This window comes from Brassica rapa, chromosome A03, assembly GCF_000309985.2.
Source record: "Brassica rapa cultivar Chiifu-401-42 chromosome A03, CAAS_Brap_v3.01, whole genome shotgun sequence".
NCBI lineage: Eukaryota > Viridiplantae > Streptophyta > Magnoliopsida > Brassicales > Brassicaceae > Brassica > Brassica rapa.
Window position 1 is genome coordinate 25,863,920 of NC_024797.2, and position 22,319 is coordinate 25,886,238.

Here is a 22,319-nt window from a genome sequence, read left to right on the forward strand (position 1 = left end):
AAAAAAATATAATTGTTTATTTAGTTAGTTTACTTTTGTTATTCACATATTATTAGATACTTTTTGATGTTTTGTCTACGGCTTATTTTAAATTTAAAAGTTAATTTCATTATTCGCATTAGAAATGTAAATATTTATTATTTTAATTTTGATATATATTTTTATTATATTTAGTTCTTAATTTTTATAATTTATGTATATAATTATATTTTTAAACAATTAAAATATTGACTCTTACTCTCTGGCTTCGATTTATGTTGATGTAATGTTTTATGATATATTTGTGTTAATATATTTGTTCAATTGGTTTATATTTGATATATATATATTACATGTCTGTTTGAGTAATCCGTAAAAAATATATTCATTAAACTATCCATAGTAACATGTCTCATCATATAATTACTATTGATATTTATTTATAATATATATTTATATATATATATTATTACTCTAACTATAAGAATTATATTTTTATGTATTTTGGTGAGTGTTTTGAATTTTTTTTTTTTTTTGCATTTGGATTAATATATAGTTGTATATATACGAATGAATAGATATATATATATATATATATATATATATGTATATATATATATAATTATTTATTACATTAATAACTAAAATATAATTGATTAGTTATTTGAATTTTGAATTAATATAAATTAAATTCATTAGTTTAAAAAACAATAGATTAGTTAGTTAGTTCCTTAATTTTAGGTATGATGTATATTTAACAATTAAATTAGATATGAGTAGAAATAATAGGAAATATAATTAAATATAATGGTCCAACCTAGACTATTTATAAGTAGATAAAAATTGCTTCTGTTTTAATAGTATTGATTACTATAAGAATTATATTTTTATGTATTTGGTGAGGGTTTTGAATTTTTTTTTTTTTTTTTTGCATTTGGATTAATATATAGTTGTATATATACGAATGAATATATATATATATATATATAATTATTTATTACATTAATAACTAATATATAATTGATTAGTTATTTGAATTTTGAATTAATATAAATTAAATTCATTAGTTTAAGAAACAATAGATTAGTTAGTTAGTTCCTTAATTTTAGGTATGATGTATATTTAACAATTAAATTAGATATGAGTAGAAATAATAAGAAATATAATTAAATATAATGGTCCAACCTAGACCATTTATAAGTAGATAAAAATTGCCTCTGTTTTAATAGTATTGATTAATTTATTTTCTTAAACCTGAAATGAGTTTTTGCAAACAGAGTTTGTTGACTATGCTTCTAATGGATTCATATAACCAATTCCATAATTTACATTGTTAGTTCATTTAAAACCTGTTTATGTTCATATGGTATAAAACCAGAAGAGTGTATTTTTCTGTTCTTTGTCAAAGTTCAATTCAACCAAAAAGTTAGTAACTAATGCTTTACAGTTCTTTTCTTTGGTTCAGATTTTGCTGATTTGTGTTTAGAACTACGGCTCAAAATAATATTTAAATACAATAATTTTCCTAATTAGATTTGTCCACACCAAATACATATATGTTCCCACGAAAATCTTCGCTGCCCTGTGAGTGTGAGTCAGTAAAAACTAGACTCACGAAAGTATAATTCACTAAGTAATGCACATAAATTACTGTCGTATCAAATTAATAAAGATAAAAATAAAACGTCGGTTAAAGCATATGCCGAAATCCCCCTGTTCCATAATAGTATGTTTTAAAAGATGTTGTTTCAAAATAGATGAAGTTTTGATATATTTATATTATTTTTAACTTTACTGAAAACTGTATAACCTATTAGATTTTGGAATCATTTTTTTAATTAGTTGAATGATTTTTAAATTATATTTGTAAAGTTATTTTTTGAGAAAAAGTATATTTCTTAATTTTTGTGCAATGAGTCATATATATATTTATATTATATATAACATCAATTTGATAAAAAAAAATACATATCAGTATTACTATTTAGTGTAATAACAAAATTAAAGAATAAAAGCAAACCAACTTGATTTTTCCTTTTCTCACCAATCATTGTTATTCATAAAACGAATCATTGTTATTCATAAAAAAAATGCTCTGGGATAGTATATTAATTCTTTTTTGGTCAAACGAGTATTAATTCCTTTTTAAACTCAATACGTCAACACAAAACAAAAAGTGACATTTCAACACCTTAGGTATCGAGACTTCAGAGATAGAAGTTTGGTGCACAAAAAAAAAGGGTATCGAGACTTCCGCTCCCCCACTTTCTTCTATTTTCTCTACAACTCTCATGTACTGTACTAATTATTAATTAAGATATAAGACTCTTAATCATCGCTTCTTTCCTTAATCAAAAGTCTTAAGTCATACTTTTGCTTTAATCCCATTTTCAAGTTACCACTTGCGTAACTTACGAGTAATGCCATCGTCATTCATAATATATTAACTAGGTTAAGACCCGCGCCTTGCGCGGAATGAATATTATATATAAATTATTTTTAAGTATTATATATTTTTTACATATTATGAAATAATAAATATATATTGAATAATTAAAAATTTAGTAACTATTACGTATATAATTAAATTGGTACAAATACTTAAATAAATTTTATTAATCCAGACAAACAATTTTTCTATTTTATATGGTATAAAATTAAGTTTAAATGATATTAACATAGATATATAGTATATTTTTAATATTGACATCTGTTAAAAAAAATTTTATACTCATATTATTTTTGATCATTTGTATTTCTTTATAACAAATTTTTTAAATTAATGATAACAATAATTGTGGGATGTTTAATAGTTTTAGTAATTTATAAGTTTAAAAACATTCAATGCAAAGTTTAAATTATAAATATTAAGTTGTTAATAATTGTTCAAAATGTTTATCAAAAAAATTTGGTATATAATTCGAAATTAAAATACTTATGTATTTTATATGATACATAATTTTAAAAAATATTAATATTTATTAAATGACATTTCCTACTTATTTAATTTTGTAATCATTTGTATCTTGTTATAACATAAATTTTAACCCACGGATCACAAAAATTACAATGTGGGATTTTTAACAACTTTAGTCATTTATATTCTTTTTTAAGAATTCAAAATATAACATATAGGACAAAATCTAAATTTTTATTATATAGTTAATGTGGTTGTTTAATTTATTTTAATAAGTTGATTTAAAAAAAAATGATAGAGAATAGACTAATTTTTATCAAATCTTTATTATTCAAAATCATTAATTGCCATATATACTTTAGCCACATTAGGTAATTCCATGATTTTTATTTAAGGAAACAATGAAGAACATTTATGATTAATTTATGGTTAGTTTAATAAAAATCTTATTATATATTTATATGGACCAACATAATTTTCTAAGGATTCTAAGAATGATTGTGGTGATGACATGTAGCTACAAAAATATGTTGTAATGTTTCTTTTTTAATATATAGGGGATATATTATGCAAGCATATATAAGGGATGTGAATATAAGAACTGACATTTTTTTGGTAAAATGTTAAATAGTATTATCAATTTTTAATTTTTTTGACAAACATTACAAAAAATAACTAGTAGTAAAAAAAAACCATCAACAAAACACGAAAACAATTACAAACAACATAAAAAAAAATCCGAGCATGAGCAGCACAATGCAAGCAATTAACAAGATTAATAACGGGACGAGTGGTTGCCGCGAGCTATCGAGAGAAGGGCGTCCTCAAACTTTGAATACTACAATTCTTACAGCTTTCAACCGGTACACAAAACACTTCCAAGCGAAGAATCCAAACATGAACTCAAAGCAAGAGAGGTAAAAAAGACCACCGGCTGTACGAGGAAAAGCTAAAAACTGACGATGCCGTCATTCAACGATTTGCACCAGAGATTACCGTCTCTTTTGCATTCCACCATATACATCCACCTAACAGTGACCCGTATAGAGAAGAAAAATCGGTACCGGACAACCTAGAGGAGACAGAACCGTAACCGGAGCTGGTTTTTTTTTTAACGAAAACAACACTTTACATGTTTCAAAGCATTATTAGAACAGAAGCCACTTTGGTAAAACCAGTTATTAAAAAGGGAAGAATTGAGCAAATAATACCCTTTCTCACTGCATAGTTCGCGTGACATATTTGCATACTCGAATTAATATTTCTATCTTTTCACCAATTGTTGTTGTTTGGACTAAAAATCACCAAAGACGAAACCTAAAAATACAAAATTGAGTGATATATGGGTTAAATCTTCCAGTGGGCTTGTTGGATCTTGCACCGCGACGATCATATATCTGTAAAATTGAGGCCAGGACAGATTTCATTCTCTGCAATTAAGCCCAGACCCGTCACTTTGATTGAACGAAAAAACGTAGCTGCTTCTGTCTCACACTTCAACAACAAACGAACAAAGTATACGACGAACGTTGCCGCAGAAGATACGTCGTTCATTTTTGTTTCTGTCTTATATTTGTTGGATTGTTTGAGGCTTTGTGTAAGATCTATCTTAAGGTTCTGTTTTCCTAGTCATGACTTTTTGATGATGGCATCAGGTATGAATACAGTGGTTTCGTTAGGAGTTTCTTGGATTGGGCATGTAAGAGCATGTGCATTGCAAGCAACCTTATTTGTTGCTTAAGTGGGGCATGATTAATTTTTAATTATTAAAACTAAGAGAAGCAATTTTGTTAAGCAACACTTAGTTATATGGGTTTATTGGCAGTTGCTTAATTAAGGATTTTAGAGAAGAAGATGCCATGAGATGAATTTTTTTAGATTTTTATAAGTGTGCTTGTGATGAGAATTGATGATCAAACAATGATTTTGATGATCAAACGATGATCTTGATATCGTAAGAAGGAGAATATGTGTGATAAGAAGAGACAATGACTGAAATGAGAGATGAAATTTTTTCAGACTCATCATTGTCATTACTTAAACATGAAACAGAGAACAGAACAACAAACAAGTTATCATTCTCATTACTTAAACATGAAACAGAACACAGAACAACAAACAAGATATCATTCTCCTAAACTAAACATGAAACAGACAACAATGAAGAACATGAAACATATAACAAACAACTCAAGAAACCTTAAAAATACACTTAAACAGATGAGCTTCTTCTTTTGATAGATGGAACAAAAGAAGGATTCAGTTTAATAGAGGAGAAAAAGAGAAATGCATTCATCACACACACACAACCAAATGGACTTGACATTTAGCTAACTCATTAACCACACTTACACATTCGTTTCTATCTATCTCATTAATCACACTTACACAATGGTTTCTATCTAACTCATTTATCACACTAACACTTTTCTATCTAACATTAACCACACTTACACACCTGTTTGGCAAACTTATATTAATCTACAGAAGCTACAGCATCAGAAGAATTAGTAAAACAAACCTCTATTGCAATAGTATCGATGAACCTTCCTCATGTTTCTCTCCACAGAACAAATCAAAACTGGATATCACAGGGAACAATAGCCTTCAAGACCGTTTCGAGACCAGGACTGTTATCAGAGAACCTTCCGATATGCGTGATAAGCTCATGAACTTGTTCATCTTTAGCTCTAAGCTGAGCTTCGTAGGAGAGGTTCTGAGCTTTGCAGCCACCACAGTAGGAAGCATACTCACACGGAGCTTCTACTAAGTCACGGTGTGGAGTTAAAGTCTTGATCTTTGTCACCTAAACAACATATCAATAAGCAATTACGAACATAAAAATTGTAACTTTATTGCCAAAACAAAAAAAAAAGCTTTTTTCAAAAACAAAAGGAGAGATTTTTAATGGAACCTCGGCGTAGCTACCTTTGCGGCGAGTGACGCAGCCGAGGAAACGCTCGCCGGGAAGAGCACGGTCGCATATGACGACGAAGACTGTGCCGTGGACTTTGCAGATTCCTTTGCCTTTGAACCCCAAACTCTCGCAGACGAGCTCCATCGTCACACGGGAGAGTTCACGAAGAGTGACGAAGCCACCTCTCCTCTCTCTCCACTCACTTGCCCACACGTGTCCGTAAGCAACGTTCCTTCTGGACCTTAATTAAGCTACGACGCTTCTATTATCAAATCTTTTTTGATTTTCTTTTTACTGAAAACTAGATTTTGACCCGCGCTTTGGAAAGCGCGGATTAGTTGTTTTAATTCGGTTGTGTTTTTGTGTTTAAGTTTAAAGATATATAAAATTTGACCGATTATATATGTTTTGGAGCTTATATGCTTTTAACTGATTAATTACTTTTGGATATTATGTATGCTGTGTTGGTTCTCGGTAAAGTTTTAATTTATTCTAATTTTTAATGTTATATAAAAAATGAATATAAATGTTTATGGTTGGATGAAAATATTCTAGTTTGTTTATTACTGCACTCCTTAAAAATTTAATTTTGGTGAATCAATTTTATATATGTGTTTTTCATTTGGAACAATCAGTAAATGAAAATAATTATAACAAAAATACTAATCATACTCAGCCAAATAAGTATATATTTATATGGTTTGATATCATATTAAATTTACTATATACTTTTTAAAATGGATTCAAAACGAAAAGTCCATCTCATTAATTAATATTGGGCTTATAATTCATATAATTTAGATTTATTGACCATTGATTATCTATCATTTGTAAACTTGAAGTGGGCTTCAGACAAATAGTTTGGCTAAGCCTGAATATATCCAAGAGGAAGTCATGTCTTGATTAAAAACAAAACGAAAGCTTTAGCGAGAAAGAAGAGACCAGAAAGTCATGTTTTTATAAAAAAAAAACAGTCCTGCATAATTCTTTTACCGAGAAAGAAGAGACCAGAAAGTGCTGTCTTTAAAAAAAAAACAAATGGTCTCTTCGTCGAAATTGACGATTCTGGAAACACCGAAGAAAATTATCAATCTTACAGATCGTATAAAGGAGGTCAAACGGTTAAGGATGGATTGAGAAGATAAAGGATCAAAGCTTTCCAGAAAGAGATCTTTCAAACGTGCCTCCGCTTGACAATCGATAAGTTTTTTTTGACAGATTATAGATTTCTAATATGATCAGATTTTTTTTTATGTGTCTCCTTTGTGATTGAAGCTGGCAATTTTTGATTACAGGACAACAATTGTAGATTGGAGATCCAGGAACATCGGTAATCACTGTCTTTTGCATGTTTATTTTAAAATTAATACGATTCTAAAGCATATTAATTTAGTTTGGATTTTTTTTTGTCAACAGTTTGGAGTTTAAATCTCTGTCACATAAATATTTTATAAATTGGGCTTTCAAGCAAATATCTTTTTGCCCATAAGACGACTAACCATATTTTTTGGTAGGAAAAAAGGTTGTTAAGATAAAGACTAATACTACCAAATCTATTTCCTCTTGAATCAGTTTTGCGGATCAAAGTTATTAGGGTTCTTTGAATCAGCTTTGCGGATAAAAGATGGTTGAGTTCGTTTATGGTCTCATAAAGCATCTGACTCATACTTTATCACAGGTAAAAGGATGATCAAGATTTCAAAGTATTTCCTTACAATTTGTTCTTGATACTTTTAACAATACTATTTCACTATTTTGTTATAGATCGACACTACAATTACAAAGGAGATAAATCTTTACTATTACAAAGAGTCTAATTTGAGAGAATTTCTAGCTACCGTCCATAGACACTGCTATTCCCTTTCCAATGTCAGGTAAAGAAGCATCTCTGTTGCTTTTCAAATCGGTAAAGAATTAAAAAAGATACTGAAATGAGGTTATTTGTTGGTTGAATGGCCAGGAGTTGGCAAGGTGTGCTAAAGGATGAAGATACGTGTATTTTTAACACAATACTCTACATTCAGTAATCCAGTAGGGTGGAAAGCGTTTCCAGAGCACCTTTTTTTAATGATGAAGATAAGTTATTGTTTTGTTCAAGTATCTTAAACACTCGATGTTAGTAAACAGTATGTAAAAGACTTATAGATAAGTACTTCAACTTAGATGTTCCTCTTTGCTATATACAGGAATTATCTCGCAATATGCTACAAATACAACTTCTTTGCTGGGATGATGACACAAAGTATGTAGTGATGGACATTGGACTCAGATCGTTCACAGAGGATAAAACACAAAGTAAGTAACACCTCTGACGCTTAGATGTTAGATATGATAAGTATTAGTACTCTATGATGCTATTGCTCGAAAATAAGTTAGACATTATAATAGAATTATATAGTTTCTATGCGGCATTTGATAGAAGAATAAACAACCATAGATGGTCACTCTGTAAAACGTAAATTGTAATTCTATGCTCAAAACTTTTCCTAAAGTTCCAGTAATCTTTATTTTGTAGCGCAATCAAACACGTAAAGTTGTGAAATAAAAGCAAGTCTCTTCATAAAAAACATCAATATATAGTCTTTAAACTTCTAAAATTAGAGATTTTGGAAAATCTCTTTAAAAACAATATTTTTGGTTTGTTTCTGAGGCTTTCCATCCTCGTCAACAATCAAGATTTTCAAACCTTTTTTGGATGTGACTCTCGATATAGCAACATAGAGTTGCCCGTGAGAAAAAACTGGTCTAGGTAGAAATATTCCAACTTCTGAGAGAGACTGTCCTTGACTTTTATTAATGGTAATAGCAAAGGCCACAACAATTGGCAGTTGCCTTCTTCTCATCTTGAATGGCAACTTCATTTAGTGTGTATATGTGTGAAGATATGTTAACAATCTCATAAATATATAATCCATATTATTATTGAAAAGATTCTTTAAAATATGTGTGTATATGATCGTTTATACTACCATGGTCACGTGAAAGTTAAAAACATATTTCTAAGCATATTTAACAAAAAAAGAAAAATGTTACATCCAACTATTTGTAAATCCATGATCATATAATAATAAATGTATTTTTATTAAAAAGAGCACAAATTATAAGTTTATGATTCAAAAGCTCACAATTATTTATAAAATGAAGAAAAAAATAAACAAAGCAACATTTATAAGGTGTTTATTCAAAAGATCACACTTATTTTTCTAAACTAAAAAAACCACAAAGTAATTTGAACTTAATTCTTGATCTGCATCTCCTCAACTGATTATTTCTCCATCTTGATACTTTTTCCGCGTTGCCTTTTCGATGTCGAGGTGTGTTCAGGAACATCATCTTTAAGCGCTTGGGATCGCTTAGAAGTTGGTGTTTTTAAAGTCTCAGAACTTTCCTCACCGTCAGTCAGGAGAGATATGTGCTGAAAAATCATAAGTATAGTTAATTATAGAATTTATAAGCAATCAATCATATAGGTTACTAGTTTAATAAATAGAATAAAATACCTCATCCACAGGGAGGGTGGTATCAAGCGCAGACTTAGTCTCTGACTGTGAAGCAACCATTAGCATATTGCTGATAGACCAAACCTTTGCAACTTTGTAACTTTTAGATCCATAAGCAACATTGTTCTTTTCAATGATAACACCAAACTTATATGTCTTTCCGATAACATCTCTAAGTGACTGGGGCAACATCTCTGGATCTTCAATCTAGAGAAACAATCACGAAAATAGTGCTGTCAATTATGAGAAAAGCATAAATATACATTACAATTATGATTTAGAATTTACCTCGTTCAATGATCCTTTTAGGATTTTTTCAGCACTTTCTACTATAATTCCATTTGCAATGGAATCAAGAAGCATGAATTTGGTGGTTCCTGTATCGTCCTTTAGCAGCAGATGAACCTTAAATCTGAAAATTCAAAAGACAGTATTAGAATGAGTTTACAAAGGACACGATTAATCAAATATTAATGACGCAAAGAAATATATTCACATACTTAGGGGTCACATTAGTAACATTGTCATTGCATTTTTCACACCAAAACAGAGGGAATGCCAATTCCTTCCCAGATGTGATGTATCTTTGATTAACTTTATAAGTTTTAGTGTTGCATATGTCACATCCAAAGTAATACCAACCGAAATCGGTATCTACAGCATAGATTGTACACACAACCTTGCATTTCCCAATCTGAGAAGAATATATAGATTAAAAAACCAAAAAAAAATAGTTATGAAACCTTAAAATAATTAAAATCAGAGCAAAAAAAACAAACCTGTGTAGAAGTCAATAATTCGGCCACGGTTTTATCTTCATACTGATCCCAGGTGTCAATTTTGATCACCTTAGTCTCGTGACGAGCCATCTGATTGTTAGGATCGTTTGATTCAACAATTGACATGTTTGCTGTATCACACTTAAACCTGGCCATGTCATTGTTAATTAAAATATTATTTTAAAATGGTAAGTCATAAAATCTAAAAGAGCTACGTAAAAACGTTAAAGAGTACAAAATAACTAACATTTCTTTCAATGCAGCACTCTCATCTATTGGTGGATTGATCAATAACTGAGAGGTATCAGCAAAGTTCCCCCAAAGACAACATGGTATGCGTTCATCACTATAAATAAATAGAAAATAGTTAAGTCAAAAATCTTTATGAATCATTAACTATAAAATGTAACCAATTTTATAGGTTATAACTTACTTTATGTCTCTGAGAGTGAATTCGATCTTCTTTTTCTCTTTCCCATTACTACATTGGAGAGTTAACTTTTCTCCAATATCTATGGCTTGCCCCACAACATCTAGATAATACAAAACAAACAATATATTAATAAACAATAACTAAACATACTACAATAAAAAAAACGTTTTAAAAATATACCAATTAAGAGATTGTTGTCTAGCTGTCCACTCAATATAGTTTCAAACTCAACTAAATCCAGAAACATATCGATATTATTGTATTCGTATGGTTCAATTGAGGTGAACTTCATGAACGACAGCTTATAAGGATGATTGGTAGGTCGGTAACCACCTCCTGCTGGAGTTATCACGAAATTTTCTAGATTTTTCCATTCACCCACACGACAATCCGCACCCAAACTAAGCAAGTAGTTTTTTTTGCAAGATGCTTGAATTTTGTTTCCCTAAAATAATGAAAAACAGAGTTTTATTTAGTAAAACTGTTTTATCATAATTTGTGTATCGTTGGTTTAATATTATATATTCTTCTATCAAAAGCAGATCAAAATCATTTACCTTCTTGTCAGCAAAAATGATTTCCATGGTTTCACCGTATTCACTGTGTTGTTTCCAGGTATGAAGGACCTTGACTTGGACCCACCATTCAGGCTTGTACGGCCTGATATCGGACAGGTAAGAGAGCTTTGGTGTAGCTTTCATTTTCTTAAGGTTTGTTTTTTTACTACGGTGTAAGGTTGGGTATGAACAGTATTAGTATATATAGGAAAGAAGTGGAAACACTCACGCCTTGAGAATTAGGGTTTGTTATAATACGAAATATACTTATCTTTTGATTCTGCCAATATGATGAGATTTTGTTCGGAGAATATACTTTCATAATATAAATTAGTTGTTATTGTGCGAATTTTCCAAGATACTAAGCCATTTAATTAAGGACAAAATTAGTTTACTAATAGAAGCCCATGAATCGTGGAACATACATTAATATCTTTATTATCATTAATAATAAATATGTAGTGGCAGTCTACTGTAAATACTTTTAAAGTCCAAGGGGATATCAAAAAAATGGCTGCTGTTTTAATTGTATTGATAGGCTAAGCAACGCCTTAAGCGTCCGCAATGCAAGTGCTCTAATGTACTTGTTTGATCTTATTTTTGAATGTAATACGAATTAGCTTTAGGGCATTTCCATCTCTACTCTATTTTTTCTTCTAAAATAGAGTAAAAGTAAATATAGAGTAAGAAATGTTTCAACCCAACTATATATTTCACTTCATAATAGAATTTATTCCATAAATAGATTTATTCCATAAATAGAGTAATCAATTTTTTGTTTGTTCATCATTCCATTATAGAGTGGAAAACGAAGTAGGGTTAAAATAATTTTATTCTATTTTCACTTTTACTCCATTTTAAAGGAAAAAATGGAGTTTTACATTGGAGATGCTCTTAACCATTACATATCTAGTTTGGACTCTATTTACAAAATAAACAGTTATATCGAACTTGATTGGTTGCATTCTTTGTTTTGACGTTTTCTCTGTATTTTTTACATTTCACTTTGTTATCAACAGCTGTTATTTAAATGATGTTTTCTTTTCAAACGTTGAACGAAAATATAACATTTTCAATATATACATATATTTTAATGTAAAATATTTAGAGACAATCAGTCTTACATTGAATTTAAATGGTGATATCATAGCAAATGATGTTTAAGGTTCTTAGGGCACCTGCAATGGTAGACCTGGAGAGCTCGATTTATAATGTTAAATTTTAATTATTTTATTTTTTTTTTCTTTTTCGTTTGATTAAAAAAATTAAAAATAAACCAATCTTGGGCCGCCATGTATCGTGGAGCTCACGACACAGTAACGAAAAGCAACTAGGATCAATCTTTATGTTAGGATTTTTCGGATTGATCCTTACAAAATTTATATCCTACACCAATGTTTTAATATTTTTTTTTATGGATTCGAGTTAAGGATTCTTTGTTGCACATGCTCTTAGAAGACATTGGTCGCATATTAGTTCTTTGAAGAAGTTCACTTAAAAATTGAATGTTTTGGACCTTTGAAAAATTATAAAGGAAGTTACTGATTTGATCTTTTTAATTAATTTATAATAAAAATGTTAGAATTAGTGAAGGTCTTGCACCGTTTTGGATTTAATATAGTTCTTATGTTGAACTAATATTGAGCTAGATGCAGTGGACTAGCCTCCAGTTTAAAAGCATTGCTAACCCAAATCTAACTTTTTCTTAAAAACAGAGTAATTTATTATAAAGAAATTTTTGTTCTAATACTATAATTATATAATGGAAGTACTTTACTGTATAGAAGAATATAGATGAATATTATTTTTTACTCTGTATTTAGAGTAAACATATTTATTTTTTATAAAAAATAATCTTAAAAAAAAAATAGAATGGGATTAACGATGATTTAAAATAGAATGGGATTAACAAGTAACCGATGCAGAAAATAATCAAAATATTGATAAAAATGCTGAAAAAGTAGTTCATATTATTGAAAAGTCTTGTCATTTTCCTTTTAACGCATTTAAATATTAAAAGTAAACAACTAAATCAGCGCACGCACAATAAAATAAGTCAGAGTCAACATATTACTACTACTATTGATTAATGTATACTTGATAAGGTTTTGGAATATTTCATGCACAAGCGGAGTGATGTGTTGGTACATTATTTTCGCGGCTGCGTATTTGATTCATACCATTAAATTACTTCGTTCTTTTTGTCTCATTCGTCTCCTATCTTAAAATTATTGAACGGGACTTCAACACTGGGGGCGACTGAGTCAAGATTGGCGTTGAGGTTCCTTCTGTCATTTATTTTTACAATATTCATAATAATACATCATTATAGTATTATTCATCCTTAACTTTTGCGGTATTATTATTGCTATTAATATTCACCATCTCCTTCATACTTGCGAATATAATTTTCAAGAGGTCTTATGAATTTAGTGGTATTACGAGATACTATAATTTTCCAGTTGCTTTTACTAAAATACCTAATTTGTGTAAATTAGATACTGTTGTCTAGTGTGACTTTCCTGAATTTTTTAGATAATATACCTAATTCCAATTTCGCGGCCGTCTCATATCTTCCACTTTTGAGTTTTGAATATGAAGGAACCTAAGAAATTTCATAGATGTTGATTTTATAACAATTTAAATAATACAAATCTGTCATCATCTACGCCTACAATATAAATCCCCACACTCTCTTCTTCTATTTTCACCCCCATACAACACAAAAACCTCCAAAACTAAATAATCAAAGACTCTTCTCTCTTTCCATAAAGAAGAAACAAAACACAGAGATTGAAGACAAACATGGAAGCGACTTCTTCTAACTTCACACTCTCTACAATCCTCAACACAGAGGATCCATACAGCTCCCTCATGCTGACCGCCGCTCTTCTCTTCGCCGTCCTCTGCTACTTCTGGCTTCAAGGAAAATCCAAGTCCAAGAACGGTCAACCACCGTTGCCTCCGGGACCATGGCCACTTCCCATCGTCGGAAACCTCCCGTTTCTAAACTCCGACATCCTCCACACGCAGTTCCAAGCCCTAACTCAAAAACACGGCCCTCTCATGAAAATCCACCTCGGCTCCAAACTCGCTATCGTCGTCTCCTCCCCAGACATGGCTCGCGAGGTTCTCAAAACACACGACGTCACTTTCGCCAACCACGACCTCCCCGAGGTCGGGAAGATCAACACGTACGGTGGGGAAGACATACTCTGGTCTCCTTACGGAACACACTGGAGGAGACTACGCAAGCTTTGCGTCATGAAGATGTTCACCACGCCGACTCTCGAAGCTTCTTACTCCACTCGGAGGGAAGAGACACGACAAACTATCGTTCACATGTCCGAAATGGCACGTGACGGATCGCCCGTGAATCTTGGAGAGCAAATATTTCTTTCGATATTCAACGTCGTGACGAGAATGATGTGGGGAGCGACGGTTGAAGGAGAAGAGAGAACAAGCTTAGGGAACGAGCTCAAAACCCTAATCTCAGATATCTCCGACATAGAAGGGATTCAAAACTACTCAGACTTCTTCCCCTTGTTCGCAAGGTTTGATTTCCAGGGGTTGGTTAAGAAGATGAAGGTCCATGTTAAGAAGCTAGATATTTTATTCGACCGTGTTATGGAGAGTCACGTCAAAATGGTTGGTAAGAAAAGCGAAGAGGAAGAAGATTTCTTACAATACTTGATTAGAGTTAAAGACGACGATGAGAAAGCTCCTCTCTCGTTGACTCACGTGAAGTCATTGCTTATGGATATGGTTCTTGGTGGTGTCGACACATCCGTTAACGCATCGGAGTTCGCTATGGCTGAGATCGTGAGCAGACCAGAAGTTTTCAAGAAGATACGTCAAGAACTGGATCAAGTTGTTGGTAAAGACAGCGTCGTTGAAGAATCACATCTACCTAAGCTCACTTACTTGCAAGCGGTTATGAAAGAGACTCTTAGGCTTCACCCTACGCTTCCACTTCTTGTACCTCACCGGAACAGCGAAACCTCGGTGGTTGCGGGATACACTGTGCCTAAAGACTCCAAGATTTTCATCAATGTTTGGGCGATTCATAGAGATCCTAAGCACTGGGACGAGCCTAATGAGTTTAAACCTGAGAGGTTTTTGGAGAACTCGCTAGATTTCAACGGTGGTGATTTCAAGTATTTGCCATTTGGTTCCGGGAGGAGGATTTGCGCGGCGATTAACATGGCTGAGAGGCTTGTTCTCTTCAACATTGCGTCGCTTCTTCACTCTTTTGACTGGAAAGCTCCTAAAGGACACAAGTTTGAGGTTGAGGAGAAGTTTGGGCTTGTTCTTAAGTTGAAGAGTCCGCTTGTGGCTATTCCTGTTCCGAGGTTGTCTGATCCCAAACTCTACACAGCTTAAGTAACTAAGTAAGAAGAAAAGTTTGGTTCGGGGGAAGTTGATTGTAATTTACCCTTTTTTTCTTATTTTGTTGTGGGAGTTTTAATATTATAATGTGTCTTATTATGCATCTTTCATGATATATAATAAAAGATAAATATTATTTTTCAAAGAAAAACTCTGGGCCAATCAATATATCATCATTGGCTTCCCTCACGGCTAGCCAGACCAAGTAAGAAGAAAGGTTTGGTTCGGGGGAAGTTGATTGTAATTTGCCCTTTTTCTTATTTTGCTGTGGAAGTTTTAATATTATAATGTGTCTTATTATGCATCTTTCATTATATATAATAAAAGATAAATATTATTTTTTCAAAGAAAAACTCTGGGCCAATAGATCATGTCATCTAAATAATAATAGCCGATCCCACAGATGATAGACTAGTAGGTAGAAAATGAAAATAAAATATAGATTGGCAATTGGTAATATATAATGCAATTATGACAATACAATTCATGTTCATGGACCTGTAATCATACATGTATCATGTATGTGCTCATATCCAATACTTAAACATCAGTCAAAAAGACCAAGTATTAAATATAAAGTAAAATTAATATATACATGACAAATCGGTGATAGTATTATGTCGCCAAAACAGTACACTAAGAAATAACATCATGTATTGTGAAACAGAGTGAGTAATATTTAAAATATTTTTAAATTTTAATCAGTAATATTTTGTATATTTTGTGATGAAAATAAAACTATATACATATCAAATATTTTTGGGCTCTTTTCAATTTTATATATTACATTTTTGTTAATTTTTGTATAAAATATATATTTATTGAAAAATTAGACCCCTTAACTATTAATATACAGGAGGACACGTGCTTGGGCCCGGAACGGTCACCCTATTTGTCCCCCGTAATTAGCCGGCCCTGTTCACAAGCCGCGGTCTCATATTTTGTAAATCCATTTGGTTTTGGTTGATTTATAATAATCTTCATACTTCATTTTTAAATTCTTATGAAATCTGTTTATTTGATTTTAAAAATCAGTGAATTTATCAAAAATTTCCAAATCTATTAGAATTTCCAAATCTATTACAATACTAGAACCAATAACCGGCACTAAATCTCTTGTTGAGAAAAGTAGTCAAATCTCTCTTTTTAGTAAAACCACAATCATATTCAAGAAATTTTAGTTTCATTATTTTGTTACTTAAATCATATTTTAAGATATGCCTATAAATTCGAAACGTTTTTGTAATTATAAACCACAATCATATTCAGGAAATTTTATTTTCTTTTGGATAATCATAATTTTCAATTCTCCAGGTATAATCATGAATTGATTGAATTGATTGATCTGTTTGCAATGTTTTTCTAAAATGCCCTAACTTCTTTCTTTTACCTTTCTCATTTTGATAATAAATTACATTTAAATTTTGTTGTTTCTCAAAACGAATTGTTGCTTTTTAAATAGATACTTATAAACTATTCAATAATGTGCAGTTTTGTATACTTCATTCCAGTCGTTTTATAGGAAAACTCTTTAATTTGTTTCCCTTCATAATTCAATTGTGTAGCTTTAATTATATATTCATTTTTTTCTTATTATGTTAATATATATATATATATAATGTGCATATCTTAATCTTAATTAAATAATTATTTTATAATGCCATCTTTAAAAATTAAAGGAAAACCTAAAAAGAAAAAAAATGGATTTGGCAATTTGTGCTGCATGCAAATTAATGACCGGTCCTTGTACACTTGGGAATGAGAATGCATGCGTTATGGCACCATATTTCCCATCGACCGAGCCTGAAAATTTTGATCGTGTTAATAAAGTTTTTGGAGTCGTATATTTCTACAAGATTCTGAGTCGTCTTGAGGAATCATGGCAACATGAATATGCTGTGAAAGCTCTGTGCTACAAGGCAGATGCTCTGCATACAAGACCCCATACATGGTTATCTTTGTCCGAAAATGGTTTACAATAATATTCTGAATAATTTAAAAAGGGAAACATATTCAGCAAAAAATGAACTATCAGTCACCATGGCTAAGGTACCGCAATATTCTAATCTTTCTATACCTAGTGATTTGGCAGAACCCTATTTATTTGTCCTTATTAATGAAATGTTGGAATTAAATGAGGAATGGAAGAATCAACTTACGGGACTCCTGGACGTGGATGAAGGAAGGAACATAGATGAAATCGTTGGGATGAGAAAAAATGATCAAGGTGATGTTCATAGAGCTGATTGTGCATCAACGTCTTCCGGACCATCATCCGGACCTCCAAACCAAAACCAACCATAGTTTTGGTGAAATTAATTAAAGTCTTTATGTGTTGTGTTTGTGTGCATCTGAATTCCGAGAATGATTTGGTGTCCTTTCTTTTATTTCAGTTCCATTAAAAAGTGTATATAGTTGTTTCTTTTTAATAATGGATACTCATGTTGTTTTATTTATTTGATTCGTACAAACAAAAAAAGAAGAATCTCCTCACACATATCTCCCAAAAGTTAAAATACAGCTATATATGACCCTTATATTTATGAGTATGATGTTGTCTTCCAGCTAAATATCCAAATTCTATCTCAAATTGAATAATTTAAAGGGCAAATCTCCAAAATAACACATTTCTAAGTTTATATCACAAAAATAGCACTCAAAAACTAAAATGACCAAAATAGCATTATATCTTTTGAAAAATTTGAATTTTTTTATTTTTCAAAATTTGAAATCTTATCCCCAAAACCTCACTTCTCAACTCTAAACCCTAAAACCTAAACTCTAAACCCTAAACCCTAAATTCTAAACCCTAAACCCCACCCATTGAGTGCTATTTTTGTGACTTTTGGCCTTGAGTGCTAGTTTGGGAACAAAAACTTGATTTAGTGCTATTTTGGTCTTTTTCTCTAATTTAAAGTATCAACATAAATTATATTGATATTTAATCAAAATCTCGTAAATATTTTTAAAATCATGTCAAATAGGAGATTGAAAAAATATTGAAGAGATTTAGCATGAGTTTCTTAAACTTTTGAAAAATTTTAGCTAAATAATAATAAAATTTGTGAGAGATTCATGTTAATAAACCTTCCATAATGAAATCATTAGAGATAAGGAACGTTGTTGTTAACTGATTGTGTTCTCGTGTGTTCTTTGTTCTTTCTCTCTCGTGTATCTTCCCACAAACTTCTTTTCATACCGCTGATTAACGTTGTCTTCCAATTTTTTTCGATTTATCCACATTTTATTGATATCGGTTACATATTCTTGAATGTACTGTGTGGGTACTCAAAAGATTTTTTTTAATTCATCAGCTTGTTACTTTGGTTAAGTTTCAAAAACAAATTGTATAAAATTTAAAATTAATGAACATCAAAAATGATTAATTAGGTTCCCCACTTTCATTTAGAGTTTAGTTTTTTGGTTATATGTTGTGTATGATTGTCAATCGTGTATTAGTAAATATATTTTGTATTAATAGGAAAGTTAATGAATATCAACAAAGGGTTTAGTTTTTGTATTAACAAATAATAAATATTAATTAGGTTCAACATAAATAAAAATTAACGAACACTTTGTATTGATAAATGGTAACTTTTAACCATTCAAAAACAAAAACAAGAAAACTGTACAAAAAGTTAGACATGTTGTCTGACCTTAGTGATATAACTGTTTATGAAAGAAAAAAACTGGGAGAAAAGAATATAGAATTTCCAGAAGACATCCTACACTCGAGTTTTTTGACATACAAGTAGGCCGTGGATGCCGGAGCATTTAGCATAGTCTTTAGTGTTAAAATTTTAATAGGCTAAAACTCCATAGGTATAAAATTTTCAAAAGTTCTTAAAAGACTTTAACTTTCGTTGAAAGTTCATTCTTTTACCTCATTTTCAAGGCAAGAAAGAGAGAGAGAAGAAAAACTCTCTTTTAACACCACCATTTTTTGTAGCTAATGCCGAGCTGAAAGCTTTAATGGAGCTCAAATGTTGATCAGGTCTTTACTTATATTACAATAGTCTATATCTGGCTAAAGAGATCACAAATCTCACTGAACCAGGCTTGATCTAAGCTTCAACAATATTTTAGGAGTACTACCGAAAACCCTAGCTAACATTTCTCAGCTTGACACTCTTGACTTGCGCAACAATTCTCTCTCTGCCTTTGTTCTTCCTGGTGAGTAATGATTCATAGAATGTCTTTTGTAAAGCTTCCCTCTCTCTCTGTTTTCTAGACTCAATTTTCGTCAACGTTTTCGTTGAAGTTGTGAAAGGTCTCAAGAAGTTGAATGAGAGACTCCACTTTGAGAACAATACTGGTTTATTAATGACTTTCTTTGTTTGAGAGCTTGTTCTTCTTTCGATGATGCGAATATCGAAGTCAAGCAGCCTCAGGGTGAAACAAACACCGATAAATCAACTCTTCATAACATGTCTGATTCTGCATATCTCAAACAACATTGCAACCAAGTTGCTTTGATCTCATAAGTTGCTTTGATCTCAAGCATGGCATAGCACACTTCACTATGCTTTGTGACTCAAGAAATGTCAAGCTTTAAAGAAGATACATTTACTAAAGTCGCTATAACAAAATGGAGACGTTGAGCTTATCTGTTCAACTCAAACACTTTGTCTAACATATTCCATCTTCTTTCACTCGAGTAAACCCATCCACCAATAATATCGGTTAACCAAATGCTGAACCATATGATCTCAGTTTTGAGTCAACATTCTCAAAATAGTATTATCTTGCCAAAACAGTAAATCATAATATTCAATATTTTGTAGAACAAGTGGTCAAATATATGGTTTATAGTACAATAATAAAGTATTATAGTCAAACTTTACGTACATATTTATTAGATTCTTTAATTCCTTACTTGAACCATATTATAAGATATGCCTATAAATTCGAGATATTTTTTCAATATAAACTACAATCATATTCATAAATTTAATTTCTTTTGCAGTTCATAAGTTTCAAGATTCTCCAGGTATAATCATATGAGTTGATTGATATGTTTGTAATTTTTTTTCTAAATACCCTAACTTCTGAGTTACTTTTCTTTTACCTTTTTCATAATTGAAAAAAATCATTTAAATTTTTTTTTTTTCATCGAAACTGATTCTTGCTTTTTCTTTTCTATGCACGTATAAACCATTCAATATTTTGCAGTTTTGTATACTACCGGTCATTTCAGATGAAACTCTTTTATGGTCTTCCCTCCATAATTCAATTGTGTAGCTTTATTTATATTTAAAATCATATTTTATTAATATATATCGAATGTGCATACGTTAATCATAACTATATAAATTTCTTTATAATGTCAACTTAAAAAATTAAAGAAAAACCAAAAGAGAAGAAAAATAGATTTACCAAATTGTGTTGCATGCAACTTCACGAACAACGGTCTTTGTACACCTGGGAATGGGAATGCATGCGTTATGGCACCATGTTTCCCATCCACAGAGCCTGATAAATTTGATCGTGTTCATATAATTTTTGGACTCGAAAATGTCTACAAGATTCTGAGTCGTCTTGAAGAACCTTGGTAACGTGAATATGCTGCGAACGTGATACCACTCAAATTACCCTAAGGAGTGGTTTATACTCTCTCAAATAAAAGGTCAAGTTGTAGTACTTAGGCATCGAATTCACAGGGAGCTAGGGAACCTAGTGTTTCTAATATAATTTGTTAAGCAAGATGTTTTAAGAGTTTTTAAAAGAAAATTGTAGATTATATATTGAACAAATAATTGTTCAATAGCAAGTTTGGGGTTCTGGTGCTTTAAAAAGGAAATAGCTGGACTTAGGATTTTTATTTAGGAAAGTTGGAATTATAATCCTATAGATGCCTGATGAGTTGCATGCATGATAATGTAAAGCTCAACTATTTGATCAACAAGTATTTCGGCCTTTGCGAGCATTGACTTATTGACTATTAACTAGATCTATGATCTCAACTCTCGTTTTATTGATCTATAGAAAGTGTCGATCGATATTCCAATGGGCGTATCGATCGATACACCTTTTGCACCGTCGATCGATTATTCAAGTATGATATCGATCGACGCGCTCTAATCAAGCTTTATGCGCAATTTGAATAAATGCTTACTAAGGTTACTAGATCAACTCTCGCCTTGCTCATAGTAAGAAACAAAGTTCAATTAGAATGTTTTCAAGATGAGAATTAGCTATTGCTTTTATCAATCAATCCTAGGGCAAGTTCTAGGTAGCTAATCTAGAGACAAGCTTTAATGAACAATTCTAATGATGATTATCACAACTCAGCAATTCATAGTTGGGGCTAATCTCTCCTAAACCTATTTAAATCCCAAAATCTAACAATAGAACTACTCAGCCATGGCTAAGCAATTCATAACAATGGTTAGATATAAAAACTGCATAGAATAAATAAGATAAATATCAATGGAGTTCCAATCACAAATTATAACTTTGGATCTTCTCTCCTATCTATCAATAAACAATAAAACACAAAGAAGAACACAAAACAAAAGCACACTGTGCCACCAACATGGCGGCAAATCTTATATAATTAGGGTAAAACTCATCAGGGGCAATCTTGTAAAATAGTGAAGTCTTGGGCTTCATGTCGGCTGTGACCAAACGGGCTTCTGCGCGTTTCGCTATCGATCGACACCATATCTTAGGTATCGATCGATTCTATCTCTCCAATATCGGCCGATTGTCGATCTCGATGGTCATCTCGGGTGCTTACTCCAAATATCTCCAAAATGCTCCAAAATCATCACTTATCTCCAAAACCTTCATGATCTTATAAATATAATAAATAGGCTCTATAATAATATAAATATTAGTAAATACAC

General features: G+C 31.1%; 2 protein-coding genes and 1 long non-coding RNA gene across 3 annotated transcripts; 1 reads left to right on the forward strand and 2 right to left on the reverse strand.

Annotated features, from left to right (window-relative positions):
- Window positions 1–4,894: 4,894 nt before the first annotated feature.
- On the reverse strand, window positions 4,895–6,150 carry LOC103861323. The gene is made up of 2 exons (XR_004456419.1): window positions 5,825–6,150; window positions 4,895–5,702 (listed from the first exon to the last, which is right to left on the reverse strand). It is a non-coding gene; the product is annotated as an uncharacterized LOC103861323 (long non-coding RNA).
- A 1,849-nt stretch (window positions 6,151–7,999) lies between these two features.
- Window positions 8,000–15,616, forward strand: LOC103861324 (flavonoid 3'-monooxygenase CYP75B137). The gene is made up of 2 exons (XM_033288054.1): window positions 8,000–8,108; window positions 11,141–15,616. Exon 2 carries the CDS (start codon window positions 13,888–13,890, stop codon window positions 15,463–15,465), a length of 1,578 nt encoding a protein of 525 aa, XP_033143945.1. The 5' UTR covers window positions 8,000–8,108; window positions 11,141–13,887; the 3' UTR covers window positions 15,466–15,616.
- LOC117132635 lies at window positions 9,079–11,226 on the reverse strand. Its single transcript, XM_033287408.1, has 9 exons — window positions 11,083–11,226; window positions 10,706–10,970; window positions 10,526–10,625; window positions 10,340–10,438; window positions 10,093–10,240; window positions 9,814–10,007; window positions 9,602–9,725; window positions 9,314–9,520; window positions 9,079–9,228 (listed from the first exon to the last, which is right to left on the reverse strand). The coding sequence occupies exons 1-9, from the start codon at window positions 11,224–11,226 to the stop codon at window positions 9,079–9,081; spliced, it is 1,431 nt and encodes a 476-aa protein (XP_033143299.1).
- Window positions 15,617–22,319: the final 6,703 nt, after the last annotated feature.

What these genes read in the sequence shown, in the direction of transcription:
- LOC117132635 (XM_033287408.1), bottom strand. Translation starts at nt 11,226, where the DNA reads ATGAAAGCTACACCAAAGCTCTCTTACCTGTCCGATATCAGGCCGTAC. An exon ending in TCATTTTTGCTGACAAGAAG is followed by an intron (nt 10,971 to 11,082) that starts GTAAATGATTTT and finishes TCATTATTTTAG; the next exon opens with GGAAACAAAATTCAAGCATC. An exon ending in GTTACTAATGTGACCCCTAA is followed by an intron (nt 9,726 to 9,813) that starts GTATGTGAATAT and finishes TTGAATTTTCAG; the next exon opens with ATTTAAGGTTCATCTGCTGC.
- LOC103861324 (XM_033288054.1), top strand. Translation starts at nt 13,888, where the DNA reads ATGGAAGCGACTTCTTCTAACTTCACACTCTCTACAATCCTCAACACA.